This window comes from Pocillopora verrucosa, chromosome 3 (assembly GCF_036669915.1).
Source record: "Pocillopora verrucosa isolate sample1 chromosome 3, ASM3666991v2, whole genome shotgun sequence".
Taxonomy (NCBI): domain Eukaryota; kingdom Metazoa; phylum Cnidaria; class Anthozoa; order Scleractinia; family Pocilloporidae; genus Pocillopora; species Pocillopora verrucosa.
Genome location: NC_089314.1, coordinates 16,641,007 through 16,667,417, shown reverse-complemented (window position 1 = coordinate 16,667,417; position 26,411 = coordinate 16,641,007). Strand labels below are relative to the sequence as shown.

General features: G+C 38.8%; 2 protein-coding genes across 3 annotated transcripts; one reads left to right on the top strand and one right to left on the bottom strand.

The window, feature by feature from the left end:
* The first annotated feature begins 968 nt into the window (after positions 1–968).
* On the top strand, positions 969–8,024 carry LOC131780816 (cytochrome b5-like). The gene is made up of 6 exons (XM_066163951.1): positions 969–1,130; positions 3,787–3,969; positions 4,894–4,930; positions 5,156–5,247; positions 5,809–5,857; positions 7,066–8,024. The coding sequence occupies exons 2-5, from the start codon at positions 3,844–3,846 to the stop codon at positions 5,842–5,844; spliced, it is 291 nt and encodes a 96-aa protein (XP_066020048.1). The 5' UTR covers positions 969–1,130; positions 3,787–3,843; the 3' UTR covers positions 5,845–5,857; positions 7,066–8,024.
* Positions 7,939–26,200, bottom strand: LOC131780796 (sterile alpha motif domain-containing protein 9-like). Of its 2 annotated transcripts, XM_066163946.1 has the most exons (11): positions 26,036–26,200; positions 25,668–25,753; positions 21,081–21,102; positions 20,785–20,873; positions 20,231–20,287; positions 19,864–19,930; positions 16,884–17,021; positions 15,819–16,037; positions 13,842–14,543; positions 13,308–13,328; positions 7,939–12,326 (listed from the first exon to the last, which is right to left on the bottom strand). In XM_066163946.1, exons 2-11 carry the CDS (start codon positions 25,668–25,670, stop codon positions 7,939–7,941), a joined length of 5,706 nt encoding a protein of 1,901 aa, XP_066020043.1. In that variant the 5' UTR covers positions 25,671–25,753; positions 26,036–26,200. The 2 variants fall into 2 exon arrangements, with proteins under 2 accessions (XP_066020043.1, XP_066020044.1); XM_066163947.1 differs by lacking the exons at positions 25,668–25,753; positions 26,036–26,200 and adding an exon at positions 24,358–24,660.
* Positions 26,201–26,411: the final 211 nt, after the last annotated feature.

The following is a 26,411-nucleotide window of genomic DNA, read 5'->3' as shown; positions in this document are numbered from 1 at the left end:
CCAGGGTCAGGGGTTAAATTTTTTCTCAGGAAAAATATGTAGATATGAGTCGCAATTCAAGTTTTCTCTTTCGTTTAAAGCAAGGTGAGCAAGATTATGACCATTTTACTGGCTTCTATAAGCCTCATTGGATATAAATTTATATCCTTTGGATTGTGCGCAAGAACTGTCCTGGGCACATAATAAAATGAACTGCTTATTTTGATACAATTTATTTCTGGCCGGCCAAACCCGATTGAAGCTCAAAATTGGCTGACTGACCACCTTGGTACTCTTTTCAGTTATTGCAATGGTTCATTGCGATGAATACACCATGCACTAGGACAGGCACACCTTTGGTTATCAAATTACAACGCAAACAAACAAATTCGTATCTGACTGAATGGACAGATGAATGTTAAGGAACATTTCCTGCCTTCACATTCACTGTATCTACATGTGCTATCGGTCGCCACGAATACATGATTGCAGTTGAGTATTTTGACAAAATAAATAATGTGCATCAAATTTGTAGTCTCTTAAGACATGTTAAGGGTATCGAGCGACGAAGTGCTTTTATCATAATGAATATACGAAATAGGATTCCATTTCTGGGTTAATCACCTCGATCATTCAACATGCCTTGAAATTTTTCTTGGATAGTAGATTTTCTCAGATAGGTCAAGACAATTTGAAATTCCTTTCGTAACGCGCAAAACTTCCCTAAACCACTGATTGTCATTAAGAATACCAACATGGAAAGATGAATTCAGGAAAGGACGAGAATTTGTTAGAATGAAGAGGATCGACACTGACTGTAAAGGACTAACTTAGCTTAAGTTTCTCAAGTGTAGCTCTCTTGACCTTGCGTGACAGTATTTGATTGTATGACAATTGTTCTAGCCAATCAACGTACAGGAGTTGACACACCTCCAACACACCCTTTCATCGAAATAATTTTTGAATAAATATAACTGGCGCCGCGTCTAACAATATGGCCTTTTGTTATCCAAGCTAATAATTTAAATTGCCATGGCGCAGTTCAAACTCCCGTTTACATGGCTGATGATTTTGCAAACGACAAAGCTTTAATCGAGAAGGGGCTTTACAGTTACTACAACTCTTGAAAACTCGATCGAAACCTTTCAAAGGTGAGTAACGAGAAGTAGCTGAAACTTTTGAATTGCTGCAGAGAAAATTATATCTTGTGTTAAATTTTCGAGCGACACCTGACTGAAAATTATATTTAGACCATCTGCCTTTGTATAGAAAAACTCAGTTCCTTTTTTGTGTTGTGCTGTCTCTGCCCCTTATGTTGCATTACGCAACTCCTTTCTGTGATTTGAATTACATAACTCTTTTTGATCGTACCTAGATGATACTTTCGGCTTCGATTATTATGATCAGGAGTCACTAGTATGGCGATATCGAGTTCGAGCATCTTTTGCTCGATTTCTACAACCGTTTGTGCCGCCAAACTGACTGGAGACAGGGTGGCCGGAGTCTTAGGCAATTTTTCGTAACTATGGCCACATTTCCGACCAGTTGTTGCATGGGTTCACGGTGTTTTTGAGGAGATAAGAGCGGTTGTCTTGTAAGTAATTTTTTAAGTCAGTTACGATTTGACAACTTAACATTCTTTCGATATCAAATCACTGATTAATATAAAATTCCTAGTCTGGCAAAGAGATCCTAAGTTTTCTATTTCTTCGCTTTCTATATTTTGTTTCTTGGTATCGTGCGTAACAAACACTTTGATGAAGTTGAATTTTGAAGTTTACTTATTCTCTTGAGTTTTTTAAACAACGTTTACGTGAGCTATCATTCTGGTGAAAACCTCGATTCGATGACGACGCCATTTGATTTGATGATAGGATCAGTCAGAAGCTTTCGATGTATTTTCGAGAAAAGAAATTCGCAATCACACAATTATGGGCCTTTCCAAACGAGTGAGGCTCAGTTAGAGAGACGAATTGGACCTCTGTTATGTTCACACGCACGTTGTGCGGTAACTAAGGTAGAGAGTGTTTCTTACCTGTGGGCAGAATTTCCTGTTTGTGGTCGTCGCGCGAATGCAGATATATCCTCTCGGTATTCAAACAATTCATATATATTCTCGTCAAAAGCCAAGTTCTTCTAAAATTTATTTCGACCCTTGCAAGGGCTATTTTCACCTAGACGGAAAGCGTTTTCCTTAGGGGCGTCTCGCCATGTCTTTGAAACCCTCAACATTTACCTCCCTCGTATTGCTCGTCCATCCACATCTAACATATTCAGGGAGAATATGTGTAATTTTATTTAAGGCAATTGCCCATGCTGCACATGAGAGTCATACATCATCGACTTTGCCATCCAAAGGGAGACATGTTGCTCAGAAAGAGGGCTAGTCCAAGAGACAAAATCATGCAACACAAGCAGCGAAGCCCGACTCTCTTCGAGCTGGCGGCGATTTGAGCACTTAATAAGTCCGCCAGGTATCGCACGTTCCTGACTTCGCTTGCCAGCTCGAATATCGAGGGCTTCGCCGCTGGTGTTTCGGCGCTAGTAAGTTTCACTGGAAAGCGATATGATTTGAAATGACACAAGCTCTGCAAAAGGAAGTATTAATGAAATACATGATTCTGCGGTAAACTCATTTACAAAAAAAATAATAACAATATGGCTTGCAGTTGTATGCTGTGTTTCCTGGAAATACTTCCCGTTCCTTCGCTCAAGTTATTGTCATAATTTAGTAGTTTCACATTATCGTCCATACAGTTTTGCACAGTAAACCTCGCTTTTCAATTATTCATAGCTAGCTGTGTGATTCGAACAATCAAATTCCGTCGTGTAAATTTATCTTGAATGGGGTTTGATTTGTTCCAAGTGGCAGATTATTTGCATGAAAATTTTAGATGACTGGTATTTTTGGTCCGTTGCTGGTTTAGAGAACTGATTCTTTACAACTAAGACCTATCTTAGTCTATTTTAGACATCTGTTCGACCAATCAGTCTTTCTATGAACATTGCTTTCAAGTGATTACGGTATATTGTTTGATGGTTCAATTATTCATAGCACAGGTCGCTGCTTTATATGATTTTAAATATTTTTAGAGCTCGTTAATAGCTGAAAATCGATGGGAGCCACCAATACTTTAACGTGTAAGTTTTCGTCAGTTACGGAGCGCCTTTTCCGTTTTTAAACGCTAATTTTTGACGGTTCTTTGGAAAGGAGTACGATTGTGGTACTAGAAAAAAAGAAACTCCCTCTGGTTGCCAGGTACGATACAAAAGAGTTTTAAAAGTTTCTCGTTCGGAAGAAGTTACAATACAAACCTAACGTACCCGGAAAAATGATTCCTGTGTACTTTATATGGAATATTAGAACACAGTAGATATATCATGTACTTAACCTAATTGCACTGTGACAAGACTTACAACTAAAGCACGTGTACATTATCCTTTAACACTTTGAAGAAAAAATACATTGTACCAATCCTATCACTTGGGAATTTCTCAGTGATTGAGATCGCGTATCCATTTCTCCTATGATCACCAGATCATAGCCAATGTATCGTTCATCGTTAGCTCCAGAATTTACTATAGTAATTCTTACTTAGCTTTGACGACTGAATGGTTAAATATGGACATCCTTAAGAAAAAAAAATTCTGAAGATGGTGTAAATCAGATAAGGAAGGATCAAAACGATGTATAATTATTCATTTGCGAAGGAGACAGACGTCCACAAGTTTTCCCGCTTTAGACTAGTCTTCATGTTTACGTTCAACTTAGCTATCGTTGACACATTATTTTTCGCTTTCCTCTAGGTTAAAATATTTTTGTATCGTCGCTGTTAGCAATTGACACTATCGGGCTGTGACAGGATGACAATAATTCCGATGAAACCAAACACGTTCTCATTGGAGGAAGTTTCATACCATAACGACGTGTCTTCCTGTTGGATTGTAATTCAGGATAAAGTGTATGATTTGACTAACTTTTTGTACGAGGTAAAACTCCGAGTTGAACTCGTAAATTTTTAAATATATTAAACATTTTTGTCTCCGAACGATTTTTTCGGAATGGTAAACATTTTTAGAGAAGTCGTGCTGAGAGGAACTTAGTTCCATGCACGTCAACAGTTGCGGTGACCCTTAATGAAAACTACTGCTCTGTAGACCCAAAGTACACAATGTCTATTACCTGCGAAATTGATGATAGCCACGTGGTTAGCAATATCAATTTTCGAGCTCAGTTCTTCAGAGAAAAACTTATGACACCCGACCAGTTATAATGAATAATTGCAATATACAATTTTTGAAGTTTTTAAAGTATAGGAGTAATTAATCCAGTTGTTGGTAGTGCAGCCTGTAACGGCAGAAAACGTTATCTTTCCAGCTCGAAATGATACTGTTTATTAGCTTGCAGTAATAGTGCCAGGTTGAAACTAAAAACATAAATAAGATTTAAGTTAATTTATTAAGATAAACAAACTACAAACAAAAAATCAAGACAAACAAAGTGAAACGAAAAAATATTTACATTGATAACACCCAATATATAACTGTAAAATCGACTTCTAAAACAGAGAACGGCGCCAAGCTTGACTTTCGGTAAACTAAGATAATATGAACTCCTGAGGTAAACTGACTTGATAGTGATTATGCTTAAAAGAAACTGGCTTTAAATACAAGAGGACTGCGAAATAACGTATGGTATGAGAAACGTGCGAAAAAGGTGTACCTGACGAAGAAAAACGCAAACAAACGTCACAAAAAACATTAACGAGGAGGTATGAAAAAATATAAGACGAAATAAATAAATACGTATTACACGAAAAATGACTAGCAAGCGCTTAGATCTTACAAAGCCTTTGGTTGAAGATTTTTAGTCCAGTATTAACCTAAAAGAAGTGTTATACATCATTGTTTCAGCATCCTGGAGGACTTGAAATAATATTGGAACATGCAGGTGAGTGAATAGCTGATTCTGCTCTTTTGCACTTTCCAAATCTTTAATATTTGGTATAATGCAAGGGTTGGGAACACAGTTGCTAACTTTTCGGTCGTTATGGGGAGCTAGGCATAAGAGATCCTCTTCTGGTATTTTTCACTTTCGAAAATATGCGTAAGTGTAGTATTTCACTAGACCCAGCTCCGAAATGAATGACACTAAGCATTTTCAAAACTGTTGCAGGTATGGATGCAACCACCGTATTCCACGACATAGGTCACTCGACGGAAGCCAAAAAGATTCTCTCGAAATACTTTATTGGAGAGCTTAGAGAGGTTATATACGTGACATAAAGTTTTAAAAAATGTTCATTCCACCAACTTTGCTACACGTTGCGTGGTTGCTCCAATTTTGCAAGGATGGTCAGGCTTTTTTCCCGGTGAACTCGATAATATCAATAAAAGAATAAAATAGTTAGGATACCATACTTCCTTATTTTATTTCATCGACGGTTACAAGGAAAAAAGTGGCCTTTACGAGTTTTTCAATTGATTTCCATAGTTTTCCAAAAGCAACCCTTTGAGAGAAGGGACGAAAAACACTGATATCATGGGATGTATCTAATCGGGACCCCCCTAGATTGAATGGTATTTAACCGGCTAACGGATTGTGGGTAAGGAAAAGATTGTTAACAGTGGAGTTGATCGTCGTCTTTCCAACAGTGATCCTTGTGGCTCTTAGAGCTTTCATCTCGTAGTCCACTTGGTAGTTTATCGTCTTAGTGTGGAGGAAATATAAATAATTTGATTTAGAAATCATCATATTGCTCCCTAAAGGCGCTTTGGAAATTATCTGTGGTTAGTTCCGTTAGATAACGATCATTTGCCTCGTTGCAGACCGACAGAATCTACAATGACAAGCCCAAGCCTTAACGGACAAACAAAGGTGATAAGCTGCAATGATTACAAGAACGATCATTAGAGATATCATATGTTCTCACGATTACGAGAACATATGCGATAACTTTAAGGAAGCTCCGTTTCTGACGTTTGAGTCCATTTTAGCGTCGTCATAATAAAGAACTCTCGATATCTCATTAAAATTAGGCTGGATTTTGATGAAGGTGAAAATATCCTAACCTTATTCCATCAAAGAGTCTACTAATGGCAGTGAACTGGGGGGGGGAGGGGGAGGGGGGGGAAGGGAGGAATCAGGGAAGAATCCCAGTGGACATACTAGTCGAAACTTTAACCAACCGCTGATGGAGACCCATCTGGATGTAACTTGCGTCCTATTTCATTCCTCGAACTTTGAAAATTTCCTTTCCTAAGATTCCATAGAGTCTTCATATTTGTTTATTGTGCATATATCAAAATAACGACATTTCCTATGACGAAAGCTGTGTAGCATGAAAACTGCAATTTTATTTTGCGGATTGGCAAATTTTTGTCTTTTGCAGCTAAAACGTCGGTTCGAGATGACTGAAATTCCGATGCAGATAACTATTTTTGCAAATGTTTTTGAAAGCAGCAGAACAGCAGCATTTGGGGAAATGTAATATTGTTAAATTTCCCAAAATATTTCCCGCGAGTTGGAAAACGAAGGGTGAGGACTTACCTCCCCCCAGCTTCAATAAAAAAAGAGACCAACTCGGTGAAAAGCCCAAACAACACTGTTATGTTGACTTTGATTTTGACTTGTACTAGTTACAATCATGTCACATATGTTGAAAAAAGGGAAAAGCTTTCGAGCTTTTACATAGCACCTCTGTCAATAGACTTTAATTCTCCTCGATCTGGTCTTTTGTTCCCTTTCTGTGACAATTCTTCCTCGTCTTTCATTCTCACGACCAGTTACACGTAGCAATAGGCTTTCACAATTCCCACGATATTAGCGTTGATTTTCGTGTGAGTGAGAGGTTGGCGGTGTCTTTCAAATTTCGACTGTAAATGTCTTTTCTGTTTTTACCAAATTGTTGCTCATACAATTAAAAGTATTCCTCTTTGAAAATAATTTCCGCATATGGCAGCTTAAAGTTTACGGATCGCTTGGCTCAATTAACATTACTTGATGTTCATCTGTTGTTGAAAGGAAGCTGGATAGCTTACTCGATTTACAAATTTTTAACCTAAAATTATGTTGTTAATCTTTAGGAACTAACAAGAAAACACTACAGATGATGATGCGTTTGGCAACCTGGGAATACGACAAGTCTATTTTCCGTAGGTGCGAAGAACAATGGAAGTGATTCTTCTTTGTGAAAGAAGTTAAACCCTTAAGAACTTACTCTGAAGACAAAGCCAGTCATACCCACTTTGTCTTCTTCCGGCAATCCCTACGGGGGCAGTGACATGAGAATAAAAAAGACCCTGGGAATGAGGTTAACTGCTAATGCACAAAATACTCCACAAGATAGAGCGATGTCAGCTTTATTGCTACGAGATATCTGTAATTTGAACTCAAGTTTTACTTAGGCTAAGTTTGGTCCTTGAGAAATCTGATCATTAAATCGAGCAAAAACAGGCTAGCTATCAAAGTAAGAAAAGTGTTTCAATAAATGTTGTTTGTTTGAACTACTGCTTTGACTACCTGTAGTTTAGCCATTCAATTTTACAGGTCAAATGACATCCTTTTGTTACTAGAAAGTAATGTAAAACTACAAACCTAGATTAGCATGTTAATGTTTAAGTTTAAAATTGATGGGCACAAAAACTGTCAGGAATGCAGGAAAAGAGAACCACTGATGGAATTTGTTAAATGTTACCGCTTGTTTACTTCTGTGCCTTAATACAAAGACAGGGGAACGTTTGGTCTTGTAAGATATTTCGTGATAACAAAAGGAGCTTTTGATTTTGTCTGATTTCATCCTGCAATAACCTAAAGGGCGATTTCTAAGAAACATCAACTTTTGAATCGAAATTCCTCTAAGTTTTTCTCCACTTAACATTCGAGGCAGTTCTGAACTAGGAACTTAAAGAAAAAACACAATACTACGAGGAACGAGTACCTTAATATGTTAATTCATATCAGGCGTAAGGGTTTTTCCATAAGGTACCGTTTTCGTTAAGATAGGGGCCTAAGTCCCAAATAAACTTTTTATGTTCCTCTTTTTGTCTGCAACACTTTCTTTCTCGTGTGCACATGATACATACAAACTGCCGCGTATCCCCCTTCCATGAATGCGCAAAGCTACAATCATCGATACCGGAAAGGAGAGAACGAGGGCCTTTGTGAATCCTGCATTCTACAGACTTAAACGCCCCTAGAACCTTAGAACCATGGTGCAGTCTTCCTTCCTGATCAACGTGTGTTGGCTGGAACTCCTGCGTCACTCCTCCCTGGGTCCCTTCGACGGCTTTCCATGAGCCACCTTTTTGAGGAACCAAAGTCTGTCTGCTGGGTAACTGGCTAGGTTTCAGACCTTGTGCCTGGGTTTTTGCAGCTGTTTGCTTTACCACAGTTGCGTAAGTACATATCTGAGTGGTATTTGCACCGTCTTTGTGGGTGCCTGTTGAAGCACCCGTCATTTCAGACTTCGGAGACTCGTTACTGGCAGCTAAAGGCAAATCAAGAGCTTCATTGGCTGACTGGGAGTAGATTTCCGATCCAAATGGACAGGAGGCAAGTTCCCTTGGTAGCTTTTTACCGTCCTGAAAAGAGGTGTGGGCTTCTACATTAGCAGGAATTCTTCTTAGCTGATTGACCTTTTGGTTTTTTCTTCTCGATGGAACAACACTCTTTGCAGCATTACCACCAAACTTTGACTTCCTCATGGATGAGTGTGGTGTTCTTCTTTTCCCTTGCTTCCTGTTCATGATGGAATTATAAGTGTCCTTGTCGATAGGATCAAATGCATAAGGACCAGCGACTGAGAAGCCAACATAAAACCAGAGGTCGTCTTTACTCTCTCTTGGATAAAGTGAGTCGTCAAAATGAAGTTGAATTCCGTGATATGTTATGATTCCCTTTGACTTCTTTTGACCTCGTACTCGCAAGAGTGTCTCAGATACTTCTTTGCTTCTCCAGAAGTCAGTTTTTGATTCCAGCTTTTTCTCTAGCTCTGGGAACTGTTGACGGCTGACTATGGCAGAGAGCCCCATGCCATTTCCAAGAAAGTACTCTGTGGCAGATTTACGAGCACCCATGCCTCTCCTCTGACGAACGTTTCTCCAACATTTTTCGACAGACTTTGATGCCTCTGAAGTATTGGTTGCCAAACTTCCATTTGGAATTGGGAAATGGATCATATAGTTAAAAAGATGCGCCCACTCTGAATCAGGATTCCTCTTCACCCACTTCTGCACAACACTCTCGAGTTCGTCAACTGGTACTTTCGTTTGTTGTAGACGCAGGCAGGCTCGACAGAAAATCACCATGTCGTCATGGTTTCCACGACCCCGCTGAAAAACTTGTTTTAGGAGATTATAAATTCTTAAAACTGTCTCGTCATCAAGCTTGCACCAGGCACTATAAGATGTTTCATTTTCCCTGAAAAGGACATCTTGTACCACTTGCCTATGGTGGAGTGCTGCCTCTTTAGACTGGGATGATAAGTTCTCTTGGGTATCCATCATCTCACTTCGGTCAAATTCAGTGATCTCGTAAAATTCTCTTCGCAACTTGCATGCCCTGACATTTGTGCAGCTTAGGCGCCTTGTTTCATTTTCATCACAGGTGGTCAGCAGCTTGTATTTGACATCCTGAAAAAGTTCGTTAAGTGTGTCCAGAGTGATTTGACCAAGGCTCTGTATAAAGCTGTGATCTTCTTGCGGAAGCACGTCTGCCATTCCTGTTGGGATCTTTCCCCCTTCGAGATACCTTGTGTAGCTGCTATTCTCCAGATAGAAGCAAGGTAAGGACTTCACGATTTTTAGGAGGAGGACAATGACTTGTATTTTGCCAATCACGGAGTAAAGGTTGTGTCCGTGTTTTCCCGGTATTACGTGATCATACACCTCCAGTGCTTTGCGACCTATGTCAATGACATCGGGCATTAAAGCCTCAAGATCATGTCCAGATTCAGCTTTCAGGTCTCTCAGGCGTAGAATGTACAGAACACCTTTGGTCGTGTAATGGTTTCTATATTTGGGTTGTAGATTAATAGCGATATCAATTGCAACGTGGGCAGCTTGAATACCAGTTTCCGGCATGGACTGCATGGCTCCCCCCTCTCTGTTTAAATTCATTTCATCAAATAGACGACTGTGTAAAGTGTCCTCTCCATCAAAATTTTTGAATCGCATCTCATAACCAATGAATCTTGCCAAATACTGCCAGGCAAACGCTTTATATTCCGTTTTCCTTGCCTTTTGGCAAACCGTAATGAGTAAATCTAATGTTCTTCGGTTGCCATCTTCTCCCCCTAGAATTTCCAGTATCAGCGGGGAGTACCGGGTGCGGACATAATAAGATCCTTGTTCTTCAGTTTCGATACTAGTACTCATTTCATCTTCAGCCACGTCCTCTTCATGCGGAATGGTTGCTTCATTAGATACCCTTTCACGATGCAACAGAATCTGGAAAAGTTGTTGTTTTAAATATTTGTTGACGTAAGCCTTTCCTCTATCGGCATGTTCTAAAAGTTGTTCTGCAATTTCTTTCCCATTCATTTGTGATTTGACGAATTCGCTGACAAGGGAGTGTGCAGGTCGCCAGCCATGATACCCGTAAGTTTCGTTGAATTCATTGAGAATAAGACCTCCGAATTTGTCGTGAATATACGACACTTGAGCACACTCTGAATCTGTCTCAACACTTTCTTCTTGAAGGAAGTCAACTAAAACTGAGTGGGGCAAGATGTCTGCACCATTACTATAAAAATGGAGGAAGCAGCAAAAATGGAGCAGCCTCTCATGTGTGTCACGAGAATCTCCGAGGGTAGACAGAATGCTCTGGATGTGATTACGAACTCGTTCCTCAATCTTCACATACTCCCGACCGAAGAGCTCCAATCCAAGCCAAATAAATCGTCTTTCTCTCTCGAGCACTTCTTCAGCCTCCCTTCGACGTCCCTTGTCGTTGGTCACATTGATAAGGATGTCCTTTACAAGGATCATTTCATCTTCATCCAGTTGGCCCAGTGGTTTGCTATCTGAAGTAGTGTCTGCACCAGTTTTTCCGACAGGATAGGTGGCGATCATAACGCATTTTGTTCCTCTCTCTTGTAATCGCTCCGACAAGCCTTGTGTGTCGATCTCGGGGAAATTATCACTGAGGATCAAAGCAGGAGGTGAAATGCTGTGAGGTTCATCGTAGCCAAAGGCTTGAAATTTTGAGATTTGAAAGTCAGTTGTTGTCTTTGAAATTGACTTGATTACAGCACAACGATAATCTTTGCGTTTACTCCAGAGAATTCTACGGCATAGAGTTGTTGCTCCCGATCCTGGCTCAAAGAGAAGAGTGATTGTTCTTACAGAGCAAGAATCACGGGCTGATGCTTTCAAAGAATTGACTGCTTGCTCGATCTTCTGAATTAGCTCTTCCTCGTGGGTCCTTTGAATGCTGTGGTTGTGAAGCAAGTTAACCTGGCTGACTTGTCCTCCTTTGTAGAATGTCTCTCTTGCTTTTTCAATTTCTTCCGTTGAATTTGTTAATCGAGGATTTGGGCAATAAATTTCAAGATCCTCCCAGGAGTGGATAATTTTGTTAAGTACTTCTATGGGACCTGTGATGAAAGGGAGTATCGTAGTAGCTCCTTTTTCCTGAAACTCAGCAGGTCCGACCATCATGCGAACAATTTCTTTCAGTAACTCCCACGATATATTGCTAATAGAGCAATCTCTGAGTCGTTTTTGTAAAGCTGGTTTTGAAGCCTTCATTAATGCATCTAAAACTGACTCATTCTCAATGATGATGGTAACACATTTCTTTGCCACGTCCCCACCAAGTATGGTGAAACAGCTCTCTGATATGTCTGCCATCTCCGTGATCGCGTTCTCCCCAAGACCAAGGATAACAACAATCAGTCGCTTGAGAGGAGAGTATTGCTTGAGAGCGGACAGAGCATGGAAGAAATAGTACTTGGCTGAACACGTGATCCATTCTTTGTCTTGAAGATTCTCTGGTTGAAAAATCCAAGTCGTTCCTTTTGTGAACAAAGTGCAGTTCTTGTCATCAATCCAATCAGGCGAAAAGTCTTTGAAGTCATCCAGAGTTGTAATATTTGCTCTGGGTGCGTCATTCATCTCATTACAAATAAAATGTAATCCATCTTTCTTTGAGGCAGGATCAAACAAGTCAAAAACAGCCATCCAAGGAATATTTTGGAGAAAAGATAAATGAGGAGTTCCTCTGTACTTGGGAGGGACTTTGTTGGCAATAAGAACGTAATGATACTGTTTGAAATCCAAATCATACAATCGGTCTTTAACAATGGGGATGAACCTTTGAAAGTCTGCATCATCAGGGCGTTGTCCTAAAAGTATGGCATTATACACTATTCAGAGCCTGTACATTATCGAAAGCGGATCACTGACAGGATTTGACCGTTAAGAGAAATGTTATAATTATTGCTCGCAGATGAATAATGCCATGATGAATTCTGAAGTGAAAATGAATGAAGCAATTTTGAATTCGAAGAGTCTCTTTGGCTCAGTGGTGGAGCATCGGAGCGCAAATCCGAAGGTCTGAGGTTCGATTTCTCATTGGGACTCAGAATGTTTTCTTGGTCCCACGCTCGTGACAAGACGAAAAACATCTTTCTTAATTCTTCACCGAGCTCAAAACTTACCATCTCTACTATTTCTATCGAATTTTGACCTGTCGATTTTCGACTGAATAAGTTTTTTTTTCACCTCCCGTTATGATTGGTAAAGTATTTCACTTGGCTTGAACCAACCTAATAACCAATCTTGGAACAAGGTCACTCGAGGGTCTTTAAGATTTTGGCCGTTTGGAGCTCCTTTTTGCGCTCTTTGGTCGCCTGAAGTGTTTCGTTTGATTTTTGTTTAAAAACGGACAAAAAACTAATGCGATCCTTTACGTGGTGAATGCTAGTAAACTGCAGTGTAACACTCATAAATTTGTTCAATTGAATGGTGTAGGGAGCTTCTAAAAGCTAAAAATTATCCCGCTCAGACTTTTTGCTACACGGCTTTTTGTATGCGTCATCAAAACAATTTTATAGTTCTCTGATAGCCCTTTACAACCGGCAAAGATGGCAGTTATCCCAGTGTTACCATTTGCTCGGCACAAGCTGTAAAAAGTGTCAGGAACAATGATATAATTTTGCATCTTGTGCATGTAATTGGTCTCTATGTAATACAATTCAACGTGCGCGCATCGAATCGAAACATATATATTATTTAAACCGTTGAAAGTGACTTATAGACCTATTGCCAAATTTTATCTAAGGCAAAACATTAACCTTATAATCTGTTTCTGCACATTTACTTACCAACTGTTAAGTCACTGGCACCTGGTAGAGAAAGAAGGATAAGGAAGGCTCACAATGTGGCATTGCTACACTTTTGAAAAGTTCCATGTCGGTACTGCTCCACTTGGAGAGTGTGATGACGTTCAGGTAAGACGTAGGGCAAGTGAAAATGAACTCAAATATGGGTCAAAAATTAATTCCCTTTTAGTCTAGTCTGTTAAAATCCCTGGAGCGTATTACGAACTAGATGTACGGAAAACTAAATGTGAGGTAAAAAGGGGAATTAGATACCTACAAAAATGGATGAAGACACTCAAAATGTGCTGAAATGGTAGTTGTAGAGTAGGGCTCTTCAGAGCTTCTTATACAGGTAAGCGCGTTTTCTAAACACTCATGTATTATCTAGTCTCTTACCCCCAGATGATTACCACCGCCATGCAAAAGCAAAAACAGTTTTAGAATTCTAACTTCAGGTAATTTTCATCTCCTTCCTCGCGCCACCTTCGCCTTTCATTTGAGAGTTATAGTATGCGTGAGCTGTAACAGAGCACTTACCCGATGTTTCTTGTTTCCACCCATCGAACTTTGTCTTTAAAGGCTCTCTCACTTGCCACCGTACTTCATCTTGTTTCACACAGGCCGATGCCCCATTGGTCCTGATTGCCACGTCATCAAGCTCATCGCCCTTTACTTTGAAGAGATCGTGAAGTCCTTTCTTTCCATTCGCATCTTTTTTCTCATCCGTTGTCTTCTTCTCGATCCAGCGTTTAGAGTAATAGACATTATCTTTGCAGAATCGCCAATCTCTGGAAACCTCAATTTCTATCACATATGGATCGACTTTATTTCCTTCGCTTTTAACGGGAACAAAGTATAGATTTACACAGTTTTGCTCTCCTCCTTTTTGTAGTGGTCCACCGTCACTCTTGATGTGGTTATTGAGTAAATCTTGAAATGCTTTCGTGATGTCGTCTTTGATATCTTCAACATCGAGTCCAGTTATTTCTCCGTGTCGAAATTTTGAACCCTCTCTTTGATTATCTTCAACTCCAAAATAAATGACACCTTTTCTATCGCCATTTAAACAGGCACAAATGAATTTTTTTGCCTTTTCCATTATTTTCCATGGAAGATGTGAGGATGGTGCACCTGCAAAAGATTTAAATTCCACCTCTCGGTTTTCTTCCGAATCCAAAACAAAACCTCTTTGATAAGTGAAGTCCTTTCTTACTTTAACTCCAAACGGCCTTCGAGAGCCTAAAGAAATATAAAGGAAATGTGTATCTGTTGAAATCAAAGATCTTAAGCTCGGGGCTAGAAAAGCTGAAATAAAGGAAATCGAACTGTTAGATGAGCTTCAAGAAAAACTATAAGCTTTGAATGAAAGCTAAATGAATGCGAGGAACAGACCCCAACCTCTAGAAAAAGTCTCTCAGCGTACTCTTAACCGGCGATCCAGACAGAAATTTTTTATATTTTTGTCGACAGACAAAAACTGAATGACACCAAAAGACACTGCTGCCTGGATCTTTCAGCCAAAAACAATATAGCAAAAACTACCAATCATTTTAAACTGGACAGAGTTAAAAAACTCGAGCGAGAAGCTGATGAATTCGAAGTGATTCAGATGGTGGATTTCAAACTGGCGTCCCTCTCTAAAACGTACCTAACTCTGGTTATCATATTAACCAACAAATGACATTATAATTCCTACATGCGCACATGAAGTGAATGATGGAAGTTTTAGCTGGTAGCTTACAGAAGATTTTTTGTAAGTCATCACCCCCATGTTGACGAGAAAAAAACAGTCTGGAAGACACAGTGACAGCCTAATGCATAGGTCAATAACGCCGCTTGGGCAATGGACTTAGAGAATTACTGATTATGGGATCACATCTAGCTAATCAAGGTGGCGTGGATTGCAGGAATCTCTATGAGTGCGATGCATCTTGCATCAGCGAGAATTAACGACTTAAGTAGAACAGCATGGAGAGGCACAAAAGAGTCATCCGGCCTGCTCACACACGGACCTCCACATTTTCAGAGAACACCCATCATAACATCGCCCATTTTGGTACGAGATAAAGCTTAATGATCGCAAATCACTCTGGGCTTCACCTTATGAACATCAACGGGGTCAATGGAAAAGAAAATTCAGAAGCATGAATACCCACGATGAAGAAGCTTAACAACACGAGAATCGTGCGAAGGAGGACCTCCGCGGGAACGCAATATCGAGATACGCCAATTACACCATTTACAAACCAACCAGGGTGGAAAACGTTTCTTTAGGTTACACAAATCTAAGTGGTTGGTAAGAGAAACCCTCAGGGGTCTCTATGGAGTTACCACAAAGATATGGTAAGCTATTTAAAACTCTCCAAAAAAGTGAAATATTTTTCTCTACAGTACAGCAAAGTGCGGAAAGGCATATCAAACTCAACATGCCTTGTTTCTATCGAATGCATCGATGAAATTCCCCAGGTGCCAACCCTTACTAGTTGCTAATTGATGGACTCTATGCGTACTCACATTTCATGAGCCTTGCAGACTGCAGGGTAACTCCAGAAAGGCCCTTTTCCTTTGGTACTTCTCGTGGAATGTTCCCAAATGAACATGTATCCGAACTTACTCTCTTTGTTTTCTCTAAAGATACTATGTTGGTGTGAGGATTGTTGTTTTCATCGCCAGAGGAATTGCTCTTAAGCTTCTGAAAGCTCTCGCCTTTATTTCTTCGAGTAGAAAGCGTCCCTTCGTGAGAGATGAAATGATACAGATAAATACTAAAGTTCAATAAAATCAGAAAACATATTTGAACAAAGTTTTGGCGCAGGCTGATTCACTGTATGCCCTAATTCCACGGATCAACTCTTTATTTCTGATTTCGAGGACCCTATTTTATTTTTCCTAACGACTTCTCTGTGTTCCGAGCAAACATCTAAACGTTTTAGAGGCTTTGCAGTATTCGCGCATTAGTGGTGAATTCTTAACACGGCTATGAATTTGCTTTTTGATCGAAGCTCGTTATGGTTTTGCTGTGAAAATTGCATGTTGGTCGCAAAAAAATCATGATTTTGACAGGTTTGGCATGCGTTCTGTGATAGCGAATGGAGTGAAAGATTTGGTAACGAACTGGTAAAGGTGGGGGCGAACTTGTTTCACATTAGGGGGGCAAACTCACAAAGGTGGTAGGAGTAAACTTGCAATGAGGCGAAATTACCATAAATCGTCTACATGAATTAGTGGTCGTTTTCATTTTGATAATTGTTTGCTTTTAGGGAGAAAGGCTCACCGAACAACACTTGTAGGAGAATTTGCTTTAAACTTAGGGTTTAAGCAAAGTTGACTAAAGAGGATCCGTAGAAGGTGCGATTGACGTTAGGAGCTTCTTACCCATTCGTGTTTCTTAATTAGTCGTTTCCTCGAGGAACAAGGAACAGGGGGAAGAAAAAGAAAAGAAAAAGGTTCTTGCTTGTGTGAGCCTTTGGGAGAGATACTATTGTACACATCTCTACAAAGGTACCTATTACTCTTATGCAATTCAAACAGTCAATTTACTAGGACAAAACATAAAAGAAAGCAACGAGCTTCTCTTACTGCTGGATGGAGGTCCTTTCTCTTTTTTAAGAGAATTCTGATCAGCTTTTACGCCAGAAATTTCGTCGTTCTCGTTGGGCAAGTTTCTCGAAGTCGTCGCTCCGCACTGATTATTTTCTTCAGGAATGTCTCTCTCAGCTTCAATAAGTTTGTCATAAAAAGGTGAGATTTGGAATTGAGTGATGTCAACAAACGTTTGAAACATGAAAATAATGAAGCACCAGTCAAATAACTATAGATAACGATAATGATAATCAGTTACGATGATTAAGACAATTAGGATAGGATGTAAGAGAAACAAACGGACCGGGCCGAGACTTTCTTAATATTGAAGATTGTTATGTTGAGATCTTCCTAATAATCATCAAATAATGAACGCTGAAAAGCTTCTTCCGCAGCAAATAAAATCAAAGGACAGATGGAAAAAAAAGAGAGAGGAAACTGGCAAATATAACAGACTAAAATAAACGTCAATGCATATTCTTGTTTATCATATCATTTATAATTATTTTTCAATTGTTAAGTCTCTCATCTTATTAACGACTTGCCGTTCTACGTGTTATCTTCCCAAATAGATCTATATGCAGATGATATCAATGTAACATCATCTGCTCATTATGAAGACACCGCAAAGCTCAACGATTTGCAGAAGACATCTGTATCTGAGGTCACCGAATGGGCAACTGCCAAAAAGCTTACACTTAATATGTACAAGACGAAAACTTTGATTGTTTCTGGGAAACGTCTCAGATCGAAGATGGGCAGAAACATGTTATGTAACAGTTCGAATTCGTATAATTATGTGAAGAATGTCAAAGCTTGGAACTAAGTTTAGAACCTGATAATGAATTGTCTTTCTTTCCTCAAGTTGAAAATTTTTATAAGAAACTTTCTTAACGTGTAGGCATATTAAGGAAAATTGGAGCATACCTTCTTATGAAGCAACGATGTCAATATTATAATAGCATGATAAGACCTGTAGTGAAATATGTAGCTGTTGTTTAGACCGATTGTGATAATGACCTTCTAGACACTATGCTGTAATTACAGAAACGTGCAGCTAGACTTATTATGGGTGGTCGCTTTTCTACGAGGAGACTAAAATTTCTAATGTTTAATTGCATTGAAAAGACTGCAGAAATAATCCCCTTGTGTATTAATAGCCTTTTAATACGCGATAGTGATCTCCACACTCGCAGCACTAAGTATGCAAACTGTAACTTAGTATGCCCAAGGTTTAAATGTAAATAAGATGTTACCACATGTCAATAATTGAACAGTTTACCTTTCACCTTACGACAGACAGCATTAGCTCAAAGTTTTAAAAGAAATTAGTCTTGGAGTTGATACTTCATTCCCAAACGCGATGCGATTTATGGTTGAAAACAAAACTGAGTTTTCTGACTTCGACTGAGGCTTTGCAACGTTTGGAACTCGTTATTATTACGGTAAATAATATATTGAAGTGTTGATGTGTGCCAAAAGTGTTGTTCAACAGAAGATTTTGTTTTGAAATCATTCCATTTTTTAGAAATTTCAACACAAATTTAGCAATTTTCTGGTCGTAAATTCTAGTAAATAACAATTCAAGCAGGGTAAATCTACCGCACGGGTCTTGTAAATGCAAGAAATTTGTAAGTCAAAAGTTTTCGCTTCGTTTTTTCGAACGGTTGATATCGCTTTAAGTGTTCAAACTTTTTAAAATTATTTTTCAAAAAAAGATTTCACTTTAAAACCGTACAATTTCAGAATGATTGAAAATTTTTTTAACACAAACCTAGAAGCGATTTTCTGACTGTATCACAGTAAGTAAAAAAAGAATGATTCTAGCAAAACAACGATTCAAGCATGCTGAATCTACTACGCGGTCTCGTACAAGTAAGAAATTCGTTGGTTTTTCGCTTCTGAGCAGAAAATTTACAATTCTTTGAATAAAGGTATGGTCACGAAATATTTCTTGGTCGTTTCTGCTTTGTCAGTAGAACACGATTACTTGGTAAACCTAATAAATTTTTTCGACCACTTGTGTCGAAACCAATCCCCCCTCCTAGCTCCTGTCCGCGCGGCCATTCATATAAGTTTGACTTTCGCGCGGATCATGCAAATATAACGGTGTTAGCTCGAGTAAAAGGTAATCGCAAGTACATTCTTATGCCGCCGTATTCCAAAAGCGTCAGGTAACTTTCTCTTTCGTCGAGTGTACCGTGTTCCTTATGTTATTAGTACTGCCTATATTTTACATAATTCTTGTTATTTACAATCTTGCAATTAGTCGTTCCGCTCTTGATGTATTATGTTCGTAATACTCTACTTAGAAACCACTGGCAATGGCGTGTAAATAAGAAGAGTTCGGTCGAGTCGTCAGGAAATTAAACTCTTCTTAAATTTATTGCTGGTACGTTGGTTACAACTTGCTTCTGTATACTATCATGATGTTATAAAAGAATTGGTTCATACTCTAGCTATGCGTATATTAAGTGTATCAAGGACCTAGAGTTGCTCTCGGCTGCGTCTTGGGCAACTCTTACGGTTTTCTCGTGCTCTCCAAACTTTCCGCGTACATCCACACTCGATATATATCAAACTACGCAGGAACCAATTCTTTTTTAGTACAAGTGTATTGTAAGAGGGCCATAAGTTTATTAGCCTATTGGCTATTAAGTGTTACCCTCTTTAGGTAAAGAGTTTACTTACTCACTTGCTTACTTACTAAGCGACATGTTTTTTGTTTATGGTTTCATTTTGTCTTTTTTTTTTTTTACTTAGGGTTTAGTTTTTTCCGTCCACTTTGATTGTACTTTCTGCGGAAGAAATTTTTGAGGCTTCTTGATATTGTTCCCTGAATGCTTAAAACTACCCAGACGATCTTTCAATTGTCAACCTGCGAAATGTACCTTCATGTAGCACAGATAAAATGATTTTAAACGACTTAAAAAATAACTCACGCATTTTAAGAATTATCACAAGTTTGTCAGCTGACCTTTATGGGTATGGTACTTTTTGAACCAGTGCCGACTAAATTCAATAGCTGGACCAAGCTTCAATTCCTGCAATGGAATAATGTTGCAAGATCTGGTTGACCGAACATTTGATACTTATTGATTTTACAATAGATCGTAATAACTCTTCGATACTGTCTCAAGAATCTTTTCTTAGGATTACGAATCTTTTCTTTCTTTCTGTATTTCCTTCTTTCTTTCAAAGTTCTTTCTTAGTTTCTATTTTTCGTCTTCTTGTTCTCTCTTGAGGCCGCTCTTATATAGCCTTATTACTAATTTTCGTGTCTAAATCGTGCAAATTCTTCAGTTATCGAACACAAACTCTTATCCAAAACAGAAGAAACTTACCTTTGAAAGAACGTTTCTGAGTTCTTCCTCGGATTTTAGAAGCACCACTACTTCATCCTGCAATCGGATGATGGAATATTCATCAAAGTTACGCAGACGTTTTTAACTATTGGCTGAAATATTTCTCTTAAGAGATAAATAGACGATGAATACTTTACATAAACCTGATATGGGGCCAAATGCGAGAAAGGTATGGGTGTTAGCTGTTAACGGAATCAGTGTCGACGTGAATGGGATTGCCTGTTAGGCCTCCATGGAGAGGAGAAGTGTTTCATACGAGTCAAGCAAGGACCATTTGATAGGGTGCTGAGACTGTTAAGCGTCAGAAACCCCCTTCGTTTGGGTACCGTTCATCAGTAGCCCCTTCGCTTAAGTATTTATTGGACCCAGGTACAGTGAAGCGTTTAGTCGATGCGATTCATAGAGTTAAGAGTGATGAGACTCGGATGCGACTCGATAGCTGTTATTGCAGCTATTCAACTTTCTGCCTTTTATAAATAGGAACATTACGTTGCACGAAGCAATTTTGTTAACGAAGAAAACAGAACTCTTACCTTCAGACCCTGCTCTTTGAAAATTTGTTTTAAATACATAAGATGTAACTCATCAAGGACAGCAAAGACATTTTTAAAGTCGGGATCATCTGTAGACAATAAATATTGGCAATGTTAAAACGATAGAAACAGTTCCTTAAACAGAGCTGATCAATATGATAGTTGCCTCCTTTTCATCTTGAGCAAGATAGCAACAAACGGTGAAATTACAGTAATTCTATATATTTTATTTCATGATGCTCAAATATGAAACCTTCGCAGTAATTTTCTTATTTCCTGATCAAGGAACATCATACCTGAATCCTCCGTGTTCCTCTCCTGTAGAGAAAGGAAAATCTTTGTTAATCTCTTCGCCTTTAAAAAAAATTAGGTTTGAACACGATGATTCCCTCCTGCTTTGACGCATTTTATTTTTGTCTACTTATTTTCGCTTATCAATAGTAACGCTTTGTAACTCAACAATCGGTCTCAAACACCAGCACTTAAAATGCAAGAAACACATGTACCGTTGGACAGCGTTTGAGAGCGTTTGGTCAGTGCTGTTAAAGAAGGATCAAAGCGGCCATCCAAATCTTTGAAGGGTCCAAACTACGACGTACATTAAATTTGACCTTCTCTAAATCCGGTCTCAAATTACATACTAAAAAACAGGATTGAGAACCATAGAATACGCGACCAATAAGTACAAAAAATACTTTTACAGATTCAGAATAAATCAAATTTCATGTACCTATGATGAAAGGAAGAAAGAACGGCATAACTTTTACGGAATGTTCAGTCAAAATGAGCCGAATTCTGCTGCTTTCACCGCTATATCAATCAAAGTGCTCTGTGAGCAAACTCGTGAATTGACACACGATTTTTTGGATTATGTTTAATGTTATCTGGTTTAGGGAATTTTGTGGTTGATTGTCATATCTAGAGTACGAGCAGTAGTTCAGTGTTCACTAATGTAGCAAAGAAACAAAGTAACGTACGGATAAGAAGGCATTACAATTGAAATGATCATGCTCTTACATTTGACAAGGGTGGATGATGTAATGTGTTTTAAACGTATATAGTTTTTGTTTCTGGTTCAAAAGAAAAGGTTGGAAGTAAATATGGGTGAAAAGTGAAATTTACTGCCTACCATTGTAAATATTAGAAAATCGAGGCAATACTGTCTTAATGAAACATTAACGATTCCCTCTTTATCAAATGAGACAAACGGGAACGAGTTTTGAGTGATATAACTAAGCCAAGACTGCCACCGTCATTTTGGATCTCCGCCTGGGTAGATTTTAGTCACGTGCTAGGCAACGTATAGTCCATAACAAGATAGAATTTCATTTCAGGCCTATTTATCAATTTTGTGGTGTACAACTTTCGCATTTTAGTACGTAATATGTATTTTGAATCTTCAAATTGTCTTGAAACTTAAAAGAAAATTGTTCTTTAAAAATTCACTGAAAATCGGTAGCTAAAATTGTTTGTTTAGGTGTTATTTGATTTTCGTGTTAACTTGTAATTTCGTCAGTCGCCGGCATCTTTTGTTGCTTCACACAGGAAAACACACGATACGAAACGTAATGATCGATTTTGTCCTCAATCTCACGCCATAACAGAAAAAGCTTTTGAACATCTGTAATGAATCTTCGGATTGTTTTCAAGTTCGAGGATTGTAAATTACAATTTTATGAAAAACGAAGGTTGTTCTGTTATTTCAGTGTGAATCCTTGCATGCCTGCCAATCGCTGGCGCCGCTTGTTGAAACTAAAACGAAAAAAAAACTCTCTAAAGATTATCATTGGCTTCTTTTTCACCCCACCACTATTCTTAGCAACAAAGGTCGCCATTTCGTTTGTTTATTGCTCGCCAAACACTATCAAATACACTCAAAAGCCCAAAATCGAAAAAAAGTTTACAGGAATCGACCAATCGAGCGAGCGAGTGCTATTCCCCACATAGTATCTACAACTCGCTCTTGCGCATGTGCGCAATTCACGAGTTAAAAATGAAGCGCCTGACGCGAATCTATTTAGCCGCTAAGACTTGCCAACCGCACCCACTCAGATTGCTTATTGAAGTGTGGACGTCTTGTATTCTGCACACCTTTATTTCTGGGATATCTGTGGTAGCCCAGTCATAAAATGCCTTTGTTTTTTTGTCGTCTTTTTTTTTTTTTTTTTTTTCCTCCGCCACAAAATGGAAGAATTTCGCAATAGTACCCAGAGGTCATTGGGCCCTCAACACCATGGCAACTAACTGGGATCCAATGAGGTGTTCACATGCTGATCACGCGTGTTATCTTGATGAAGATTGACGTTGTCATGCACACACAGGGCCGGGTCACATGACGAATCACTAGATTTTGCTTATAAAACTCTTTGGTCAATTGTTTTGTATTTCAACGTAATTGGATTGCGAGCTCCTGGAGCTTTATGGCGCAAATGCGCAAAATACTTACAAACGCATATAGAAGTCGTATTAATCGCGGCTAATCCACACTGAAAGATGTTATTGAGCGGTAATTTTGGAACGGATTGAGTCGCGAACGCTTGAAAGCCATGAAAGCCTTGAATGCCTTGTATGCTAAGTGTGCCAATGTCTTAGTTGAAAAACGTTCACTCGTTGTAAAAAGCAAAATCTGAAATCTGAAACCAAACTGCATATACTCTATGCAATCTATTGAACAACACTACTACCGTGAGACTGAAGAACATAACTATAATGGATGCAAGCTGCTTGTGAAGAAAGACGACATGTTGGATTCACCTGATGGCAAGGAACGTAGCTACGATAACAGTACGAATGGTATTAATTTCACGATCAGAAAGGTGAGTCTTATGTTTGTTTTCATTGTAGTTGTATGGATATTCTTTTTTAATAAATACGTGATCCAAAACCCTGTTTTTTTTTGTGTATAATGTTATTTTGTAAAATATTGTTTACGCAATTGTCTCGTCACAGGCGGCACAAGCTCACGTCTCGAGAAAAAGCCAACGATTAATTCATGAACGCGTCACGCGTTGTGTGACTCGGTGTTAAGTTACGAGAGGAACTGCACGTTATAAGGAATAGTATAGGGAACGAAGTATGGTCGATTTACAACGATACATATTTCGAAATATGAACATTTTTCTCGTAAAATCAATAAAACTTACTCATACCCTGTGTATCCGTTGTATTTTCTGGCGATTTCTGCCGTTTTAAGCTTGCTTTACCATCACTGTTATTCACGTCATCTACTTTTACTACGTTGGTAAAATCTGTACAGACATCACACCAACCAACTCGCGCGCAAAGTAGGTAGACTATATTGAAGGCTTGAAATAATATTGAGATCGATTTTCATCAAGAAATGGGCCAGGAATATACCACAATAGTGCAAATAAGATGACATGTTATTATATACCAGACGTAAAAACTCTTCAGATTCTTAGTGTGCATTTTGTACCCAGTCTGCAGTCTATGTTTTGTATCCGGTCTGCAGTCTGCTCACTGCAATTTGTACTAACAGGTATCCGTGGCACCAATACAGTTTATTTTTGGTTACATTTATTCGCAAAACACACATAATCTACCACAAAATACCTGTGAGTGAGGTAATTCGACATTTTCGTTCTTTCCCACATTAATATTCTTCTCTCCTTTGGTAAGAATGTAGACATCACTCACAATGTTTCAAGTAATCCACCCACTCAACAAAAAAATAACTCTTGCATGCATAGCATGCCTATGTTTTGAAATAGGTGTATGCCCTTGGCCAGACTTGAGCGCACTATTTCAGTATACTAGTCCGACACCCGTAGTATCACTACACTTAATTCCAAGGATCCAGTACCATCCAGGTATCCCAGTTACCCTGCTCACAGGGTCTAGTTGATATCTGACGGGCTATACCTGCAACTAAACTACTCGCTACATCTAGTTACAAGCTCGGCTTTTATAGGTACGGTTGAGGATCTAGAACGTTCCGTAGCATTACAACAGATTCTATTTATATATTGATTCAGGGATGACTTAGCATGACACAGCTACTTCTAGAATATTCTTGAAGGTCACACTACACTTGACGTCTAGGAAAAAACTTTCGAGGCAGCATTTAAAGAAATTTAGGTATCAAAGACAAGAAAGGTGCCTCTTTCATGCAACAATAGCACTCGCTCCATGAAACTGTGAGAGGATAACCCTGCTATGTTTACCTTGTTCTTAATTGCCCCCACTATAATTAGCAACGCAATCATTTTATCTAAAAAACATCAAACAAAAATCATTCTCAAATTGATTTCCGCGTTTTTGTTAAAATTCAAATCTCAATCCATCCCTAGCCTGGAAATTTTATAGACTATCAACCATTAAAGACCATTAAAGCACATTTGGTTTTATGTTATGATTTACTGAGTTTAACTGACTTCCGCAGTTGATTTCTGAGAATTAATATAATTTGAAGATCGACTCGGATTTCTCAGAAATGTATCAATGGTTTCACAGAATTAACAACATTTTGGCTCACTAAATGAAGGCATAAATAAGGATTCGGGAATCCATACAGCACATGACTAATGTCGATTAAAGAAATATTGTAGAGGATTGATGGTTAGATGATGTGCTATAAATCCAACCACTACGCAGCGGAAACGTAAACTAACGTCGGCTCCCGAGCTGTCACACGAATACTTAGTAGGCAGTGTTCTACCAGAATGAAAAAAAATCTCCCAAATGAATGACTTACATTTTATTTTACACATACGAGCTACGAATCAACTCTAAAATAAACTTGAAGGCTTGATATATTAAATTTAACATCATCCCTTCGGCGGTGCGACTGATTAAAAGCGCTACAGAGACTATAATAAGGAATTGCATCATAAATAGTATGTGTAACATGCATGCAAACTTACCATTTTACGGGAATTATGCCGCTGATGTGAGGCCAGTTACTCCGACAGATTGTGGGTTACAATCAGACTTTCCCCTAAAGATAAAACTGCACAAGAAGATTCTTGAAGGCAACTTCTTGGCATGCGTGGTCATGCGTGGTATGTATAGTTATCAGCAGTATGTCAAGTTGCATCAATGATACTTAAACGATGGAACACTACTTAATTAAGGACCACTGCTGCTAGCAACGATTACGAAAAAACACGAAATACTTAAATTTTCGATTAAAAAAAGAACGCATAGCAATATTTCATGTGAATCGACATCGAAGAATGAATGTAAAATCTAAAAAACTAGCATAGATCCTATTCATTGAATACTTACTGACCCTTAGTATAAATCCTATTCTTTTCTTCTGCTTTACATCGGCGATTTCAGCCTGAGAAGGTATGCAGATTCAGTTCAGTGTAAGTTCCTGAGGAAACGGAGGCAGTCCCTTTTATAACTTATTAGGGGTGACCCACGAGAGTCGTTTATGTTTCCTTTGTTTTGATTGTCTTCTGCCGCTTTGTGCGACTCCATCATCGACAAAGTCCGCTCCACGCAATGTTTTTTCTTGCGCAGGATCACGGAAAGCGGCCAATCTCGGCCATCTTGCCCGCTCGGGTGGCCAATCAGCACGCAAAAGTACTTGGAAAACCTTCGAGAACTAAAACCTAGAGAGGAATCTAAGCAAGGTCAAGGAGAAACCCAAACACGACAAG